The sequence below is a fragment of the Leopardus geoffroyi genome, chromosome B4 (genome assembly GCF_018350155.1).
Source record: "Leopardus geoffroyi isolate Oge1 chromosome B4, O.geoffroyi_Oge1_pat1.0, whole genome shotgun sequence".
Taxonomy (NCBI): Eukaryota; Metazoa; Chordata; class Mammalia; order Carnivora; family Felidae; genus Leopardus; species Leopardus geoffroyi.
The window spans coordinates 89,392,607-89,400,854 of NC_059341.1; the positions used below are offsets into that span (position 1 = coordinate 89,392,607).

An 8,248-nucleotide genomic window follows, 5' to 3' on the forward strand; every position below is an offset into this window, starting at 1 on the left:
TAATACCGTCTATTTGCCTAGTACAGAACTAGCGCTCAGGATCGTCTGGTGTTTTCCCTAGCCTTTTGTATTATCCTTCTCCTGATGCATTAAAATGAGAGAACACAGCTCAGTAGGTTGATACACAACTTATTTGAGAGATGTTCCTAAATAGAAGATTCAAATCGAATTGTTTTACCTGGAGGTACACATCAACATTTTGAAACAGTCTGTACAAAAAACATGAGGCTATTATTTTGGAATTGGATGGGCTCATCTTTGTACCAACCCAAAGGGCTTTAGTTCTGAATTGTTGAAGAGAAGCTGTCACAGGAGCTGACAGCGTCAGAGAGGGCAGGGTTACTGAGGTGCTATTATGACTCAAATGATGAGGAACTGATTAATTTAAGGTGGCTCATAATGTGCCATCCAGTGCCCTTTAAGAGACATATTTCTGGGGGCGCCTGGGTGGCGCAGTCGGTTAAGCGTCCGACTTCAGCCAGGTCACGATCTCTCAGTCTGTGAGTTCGAGCCCCGCATCGGGCTCTGGGCTGATGGCTCAGAGCCTGGAGCCTGTTTCGGATTCTGTGTCTCCCTCTCTCTCTGCCCCTCCCCCGTTCATGCTCTGTCTCTCTCTGTCCCAAAAATAAATAAACGTTGAAAAAAAAATTAAAAAAAAAAAGAGACATATTTCTGATTTTTAAAAAGCAGAATTGTAAAACCTAAGGGCTTAATTTCTATAAAATATTTGCAAGCTTTTTGTAGGCATATCAATCCAGGGAGTAGCAGGCCTGAGAATTTGGAAAGGCAAGAGAATGAAGAGGAGTGAACTTGAAACTTCCAGGTTCTCACAGTGCTATCTAGTCCTCAATTTCTTATCTGCAAAGTTAAACAACAACAACAACAACAACAACAACACCACTATTAAAATGATTATTAATTCCTCTAAGGGATTCAAAATATTTATGATGTGTCCTCAAATCATTGCATGGTCTCTAAAAAGGAGAGGGAGCCAGACAAAATAGCTCGAAAAAAAAACACTGGGTTCCATTAATGAAAAATGCAGTAACAACAGTCAAGTCGTGCTGTAATTTATCTCTGTTTAGAAGTAAAAGAAATTGATGCTCTTGGCTGGCTCTGATTTGCCTGTACTTATTTATTTTTTTATTTAATGTTTATTTTTGAAAGACACACACACACACACACACACACACACACACACAGAGTGAGAGTGGGGGAGGGGCAGAGAGCGAGAGGGAGACACCGAATACCGAAGCAGGCTCCAGACTCTCAGCACAGAACCCAGTGCACGGCTCGAACTCACAAACCATGAGATCATGACCCGAGCGGAAGTCTGACGCTTAACTGACTGAGCCACCCAGCTGCCCCATGACTTACCTGCATTTAAAGGCAAGCAAGTTCTATCTTTGAATTGGAAAACTTTGGTTAGGCACAAGTCAGGCTTCGTGGCCGCTGGCAATGCTCTCCAATGAATCAGCAGAGCTATATTTAAATTCTAGGATTTTATATCCCAGACATGAAACCAACAAATTCTGGTTAATGGAAAGTAAACAGGAAAAAGCTGTTCGATTCTGAAGGCCCTAAGACTATAATAAAACCAATTGGTACATTCATATGACATGTGACAGTTCAGGAAGATCTGTTCACACCTTTGATTTCATTTTGTCCTCACGACAATCCTGTGAGGCGTTATCAACCCCACTGTACAGCCAAGGAGATGAAAGCTTTATGTGTGTTTAAGTAATTTTCCAAAATCATGCATTTAGTAATAAAGGAAACCATACTAGGTGCAGAGCAATTTTTTCCCCCCATCTCCACCCCATTCCATCCAACCGTGCCTCTCGTCTACCATATGTAACTTAGATGGTTGGGAGACTGGAAGGAAAGACCAAATTATTTTTAATTAAACACGAAGGGACATTCTACATCTTGAGTTTCTCTTTAGGAGACTCTTATTTATAAGTCTGGACACCCCAAACATGAAGTAATAATCATGTTACTATCCACCACAACACAGAATACCCTATAACACTGGTCAAAATACGTTTACAGTGTTCTAGACAAAGTCTACATAGTACCTTGGGCAATCCATTTCTGTTCTTCTAACAAAACTGATATTCTTTCCATAAATCTGATTTTAAAGTGGCCTTGCAGTGGGAGAAAAAAGATTTTATTAGCCATTTGACAATATTTGCTCTAACCTTCAGGATCTTAATAAATTATACCTTCCACAACTGGTATAACATGAGGAGCCTAAAACAAGGAGGGAACTGTCAGTTCTAAAGTTACCATTTTGAAATTTAGCATTTAACAGAACTTTTCTCTTTCTGCTCTGAACCGAGCACCCCCTGCTCCATATGCCCCAAGAACTCATGCCTGTCCAAGGCACTATCCCATCTCCAGGTCTCTGCCTGAAGCTGCATTTTCTTTTCTTTTCTTTTCTTTTCTTTTCTTTTCTTTTCTTTTCTTTTCTTTTCTTTTCTTTTCTTTTTTCTTTTCTTTTCTTTTCTTTTCTTTTTTAATGTTTATTTTTGAAAGAGAGAGAGAGAGAGGGAGAGTGCAAGTAGGAGAGGGGCAGAGGGAGACACAGAATCTGAGGCAGTCTCCAGGTTCTGAGCTGTCAGCACAGAGCTGGGCGTGGGGCTGGAACTCAGGAATTCTGAGATCATGACCTGAGCCGGAAGTCAGATGCTTAACCGACTGAGCCACCCAGGTGCACCTGAGGCTGCATTTTCTGATGCATGAACTGATTTTTATTGGATGGAAAAAATTTCTCTGAAGGTTCTTCTAATTCCTTTCAAACACTAAGGCCGATGATGAGCTCATTTTGTTTGAAATAATGCCCCTACATCGTATGACTTCTAAACCAAGCAAGCCTTAGTTCTGTCCATAATAAAAGGAAAAGAAAAGAAAGGAAACCAGCAACAGAATGTAAAGCCAGGGTGGTTATGTTTTTTCTTTAGAACTATAACTTCTATTATATTTCTGATAATCAGGCCTACAAATCTTAGTGTAGCATATTTTTTCATCATTTTTTAATTTTTTATTTTTTAATGTCCCATATAAAACAATTCATAACTTTTGGTCATAACAATGAGAAAATGCAACTAGAAACACAGTCTTGCACTCAACAAACTGATGCTTATCTCTTAGAAGTTCATTTGTTCCCATGATTTCTAGCTGGATTCAGCCAGTAGACCCAAAAGACCACTACAAGAGTCAGGCTGCGTGAATGTGAGCTCAGGTTGAAACAGGAATGAATTTGATGGACTTGGACGATTTAGGCGAGTCCTTCCATGTACCCATACTGTTTGTGGGGCTCCGGTTGTTAGTGTAAGAAGTCTGTCTTCTGCTCATACTGTCAGAATCTTCTTTGTTGAACGTTTGATTCATGTTCTGGCAGCATGGGAAGCTGTGGACACAGTCTTGCAGGAGATGGCCGCTGAAAAACATGTATATCCAGGGATTACAGCAACTATTCAAGGAAGCCAGTAATGCAGTGATGGTGATGGCCGGGTTTTCTGATTCTGTAAAAAAAATGTAAGGGGAGATTATTTAAATAGTCAAATGAAAGTAACTGAGCACTGGGTAAACTCATTTTTCTACTGACTCTTAGAAGTGGGGAAAAAGTTATGGGTTAATGTAGAAAATGAAGTATATTGTTCATTAATCCGGGAAATGGCTGGTGTCTGGAAATTGCTTGGTTGTGAAATATTTTCATAAGCAAGATGCATTGACGTTCATTCAAATATCTTAAACCACTTGAAAATATCTCAATAGAATGATTGGGAAGAATATCAAACAATTTATTTAAAAAAAATGTGTATTCTTTATACTAGCATTAGTATGTGCTAACAGACACAGCAGTTACAGAATGGCTGCAATTTCAATGAAATTTCAAAAGTCTATAGCCACATAAATAAAATCGTATTCATCCTAACAACTAAGGCAAAAGTATGACACTATGGAACATGTTTAGTAGTTCTACATTTTTAAATATTAAACATATTTTGTAATAAGACAACTATACATAAGGGAACATTAGTAATAGGTCCCTGAAGGATGCATTATTTGGTTGTTTCTGGAGTTGTTTTTTGTGTTTTTGTTGTTGTTAATTTTCTATAGTTTCTTTTGATTTTAAAAGAAAATCATTTTGGTGGTTTGGGCAATTAAATTATATTAAGAACAGTTGAGTTAGGAAATTCCAACAAGTTTTTGAAATAGTTTATGCTAATTTGCACTGGTAAATCACATAAATATTATAATCTTTCACAGAACTATGACACTGATAATACACCTTTTTGAAACATAAGAATAATCAGCAAGCACTAACTTTTTCTTCATTATTAAATATAAACTTGGGTCTTCTCACTGTTGTTATGCTGGAATAAATAAATAAAACAACGGTGCTTCTCACTGTTGTTATGCTGGAATATGCAGGTGATTTAATCATACCTTGTGCTAAAATGCTACCATTAAAGGTGATCATGATCTATGGTTACAGACTGTATTCAAAAAGAATGAAAATCATCACCATACCTATGCAGAGGTAGAGAAGTTTTTAGAAATTATGTCTAAATTCTGATAAAGCAATAATTAGACTGAGTTTTTTTTATTTGATTGGCAATAATTACGAGGCTGCTATAAGATCAAGCAAGACCGGAAATGATAAACCAAAAATATAGCATTTATGTTGTATTATTTATTATCAGTAATATTATAGCCATGTAGGTATTTTTATTTGTTTGAATTAAATTCACTCTCAAATGTTTTATTTGCAACATATAACTTCCAATAGTAAATCACACAGGCTCCCTACCTCAATGTCAAATAGCAAAAGGAGACAGTTCTTCCCAGATACCTATTTCCCAACTATAGCTGATGTTGGTAACATTCCTGTAATATATTTTATTTGAAAAAGTTGGGTTTTTTCTCACTCATAGGAAATAACATTTTTCAAGACCCAGCCTTAAAACTGTTTTTGGTGGGGTTCTTTTGAAGTTAGTATTTTTAGTTTGTGGAGGAATTAGAATCAAAGAAACTAGTAGGTGTAGAGAACATTCTCCATAAAACACTGCAAAAGTTGTGTGTGTGTGGGGGGGGGCTATAGCTGTATGGTTAAGTTAGTGCTGAAAGATGAATTAATTACTTTAACAGATATAGAGTTTATCAATAATCCTGCTTTAAAATACCAGAAAAAAAGGTGCTACAGTAATTGTCAGAAAAAAAAAATTAAAAGATGATAAGAAATGGAACACTAAATGCTAAATTAGAATTATTGGCTTCTTAAGAATCTTTCTTCAGAAAAAAATATGTGCGTTTATCTTTGCCCTTGGGGCATTTCTACAAAATTTTTGTATTGTGATATTTTTCACAAGCTAGCAAAAAGCAGTGGTTACAGTACAAATACTTCTCTGAATCCGATGGACGCAAAGGCGGGGGGGGGGGGGTTGAAATTAGCGCAGTGGTTAGTGATCTGGCAAAAAGTCATTATCACGTTTTGTAGTTGCCTGGTTGACTGTAGGGCGCAGTTTCTGGATTTGTCTTAGGATCACTTCAAGCTACAAGTGCACATTCCTGGGCCCCATTCCACAGCTACTGAATCAAAATGTCTGGGGTGGAGACCCCTGCCGTTTTGGTAATTTCACCCAAAGCTAAGCATGCAGAAGTTTAAGAACTACTGCCCCAGAGGATAGTATGAAAAGCACCCCTCCCCCGAACCCCGGCCAACCGCACAGCCGAATTCCCGCACTTTCTTCCTTTCTCCCGACACCTACCGATCCAAACAAACTTCTCATCCCAGACAGACCACATCTGAAGGATGAAGAAGGGCGCCCAGCAAACGATGTAAACTGTCACGATCACAAAAGTCATCTTCACCGTGCGAATCTTGGCGCGGGAAATGGTCTTCACGCTGCTGATACACGGCGCGAGCAGGAGCCCTTTATGCAAAGCGCCACTCGCGCCCTCGGCGCCCTTTCCCGGGAGCAAAGCCGTCTTTCCGCGGACGTTGCGCCAGATGTGGTAGCAGATGAAGCCATAGCAGGTACCCAGGATGACCACGGGCGCCACGAAGATGCCACCCGTCATCCAGGTCACATAGGCGCGGGGACCCCAGGGCTCGATGAAGGTGGCCCAGCAGTCCCGGGCCTTGGTGACGTTGTTCACCTCGACCATGGAGAAGACGAAGTACTGCGGCGTGCTAAGCACGAAGCTCAGCACCCAGGCGGCAGCGATCATGAGGCGCGAGCGGCGCGTCGGTTGCTGCAGCGTCTTCAGCGGGTGGCACACCGCAATGTAGCGGTCGGCGGTCATGACCACCAGCATGTAGGGCGACACGAACATGCCGAACACCTGCAGGTGCTTCACTACGCGGCACAGCCCGTCGGGCCCGCGGAAACGGTAGGTGATGTCCCAGCACATCTGCGGCAGCACCTGGAAGAAAGCGACGGCCAGGTCGGCCAGGCTGAGGTGGCGGATGAAGAGGTGCATGCGGGACGTCTTGCGAGGGGTGCGGTGCAGCGCCACCAACACGCTGCTGTTGCCTAGCACGGCTACCACGAAAGTCACAGCCAGCACGGCGATCTCCAGCTTGGCCAGCTCCTCGTTGCGCACGTCCCCCTGGGGGCTGCCGCCGTCCCCGAGCGCCTCCGCTGCCCGGCTGCCGTTGACACCGCCGGCTAACAGGGGCCACCCCTGGCTGGAGTTGTCCGCGGGCCCCTCGTTGGGGCCTCCGGAGAAACGCATGCTGTCCATGCAGCGCCTCCGCGGCCTCCGCGGAGGCCAGCTGTCTTCCCACCGCCGCTGGCGAGGGCTCCTTGCCCGTCGCGCGCTGTCCTTCCCGCGCTCGCTGGGCTCTGCTCGCTGGGCCCTGCTGTCCCTCTTGCGGGCGTCTGCGGGCACAGCGTCCCACCGCCGGCCGAGCTGCTCTTGCTCCCGTCACCGACCTCTTTCCCCGCTCGGCTCCTTTTCAGCTCGGAAGGCGCTGGGGAGGTGCGCTCCGAGCCTCTGAAAGCACTGGGCTCCAAACTCAATTATTTATGCGGAGTTTGTTTCCCCAGAAAGCGCTCCCTCTCGTCCCAGTGGTTGGAGACTGCTCCGTGCTTACTCCGTCCGCTCTCTCCTCCCACCACCCCCAGGGGGTTCCTTCTTTCTTTCTTTTTTTTTTTTTTTCCCTTCCTCTCTACGTCGGTGATTTGTTCTCTTTGCATCACTGCTGCAGGGGTGGGGCTGGGAGACTCGCCGATTCCTCGGCTTAACAGGCTGGATGGGGGCGCTTTCCCGCTCTTTTCTGACAAAAACTTGAAGAACTAGACGTGCTATGCCCCCCCCCCCCGTTTTTTTTTTTTTTTTTTTTTTTTTTGGCTTACCACCATTTCCTCAAGCCCCCTCAATAGCCACCTTAACTCCATATTTGACGTCAACAGAGGCAGTGGATACGGTACGTTGAAATCCCGAGTCCACCTCCGGGCGCTCACGCTCCTTGCGCCTGAACTAGGAGCGCGACCCCACCTGCTCCAGCCCGGGTTTCCACCTCTGCAGCTAGCCAGCCCACTGCCTGGCTCATTTTACTCCCAGGGCAACTTGGCTCCGAGAATTCAGCCTCTCCCCGCCCTGGTCCCTGCCCTCCCCCTCCCCCACCCCCACCCCGCCCCCGGGAGGGTCACTACCTCGTCGCTTAAAAAGCGCCATCTTCGCGGTAACACACCTGCTATTTGTCACCCGGCCCGCGCTCGCTTATTCCATCGCGGCCCCAGGGCGGCCGTGGGCGTATCTACTGCAGGAAAAGGATCGTCTCCTGGTTGGGGTGGGTGCCTAGAGAATTTCTGTGAACTAGAAATCCTGGGGTTTCCTCCGGGAAAAGCCTGATTCCCACAGAGGGGATGGACGGAAATCGGGCCACAGTAGTCCGTGGGGACTTCGTCCGGTTACTGCTGAATCGTGGGGACATCTCTTTGGAAGGACAAAGAGCAGCTGTCTGAAGAGCGCACACCCAGGCAGTGCCGTTCTGGGCATGGGAGCGAAAAGGCGCTAGGTTCCTGCGCTCGGGAGTTAGAAAGATGCATGCTCCGGTCAGGAAAGAGGCGCTGTCTCCGCAGCGAGACCACCTACCTATAAATTAGCACCTGAACAATTCGAGCCAGGCTGCTGGTCCAGAGCAAAGGCAGGAACACCCTCTACTTGAGCTCTGGCTTGAACTTTGGTGAAGAGACGCTTCGAATCACAGCGAGGGGGAGCTGTTTTCAGG

At 44.8% G+C, this 8,248-nt stretch overlaps 1 protein-coding gene across 1 annotated transcript; it reads right to left on the reverse strand.

The window, feature by feature from the left end:
• Positions 1–2,730: 2,730 nt before the first annotated feature.
• On the reverse strand, positions 2,731–7,614 carry AVPR1A (arginine vasopressin receptor 1A). Its single transcript, XM_045464969.1, has 2 exons — positions 5,778–7,614; positions 2,731–3,527 (listed from the first exon to the last, which is right to left on the reverse strand). The coding sequence occupies exons 1-2, from the start codon at positions 6,754–6,756 to the stop codon at positions 3,241–3,243; spliced, it is 1,266 nt and encodes a 421-aa protein (XP_045320925.1). The 5' UTR covers positions 6,757–7,614; the 3' UTR covers positions 2,731–3,240.
• Positions 7,615–8,248: the final 634 nt, after the last annotated feature.

What these genes read in the sequence shown, in the direction of transcription:
- AVPR1A (XM_045464969.1), bottom strand. Translation starts at nt 6,756, where the DNA reads ATGGACAGCATGCGTTTCTCCGGAGGCCCCAACGAGGGGCCCGCGGAC. An exon ending in TGAGAAGTTTGTTTGGATCG is followed by an intron (nt 3,528 to 5,777) that starts GTAGGTGTCGGG and finishes TTTTTTTTACAG; the next exon opens with AATCAGAAAACCCGGCCATC.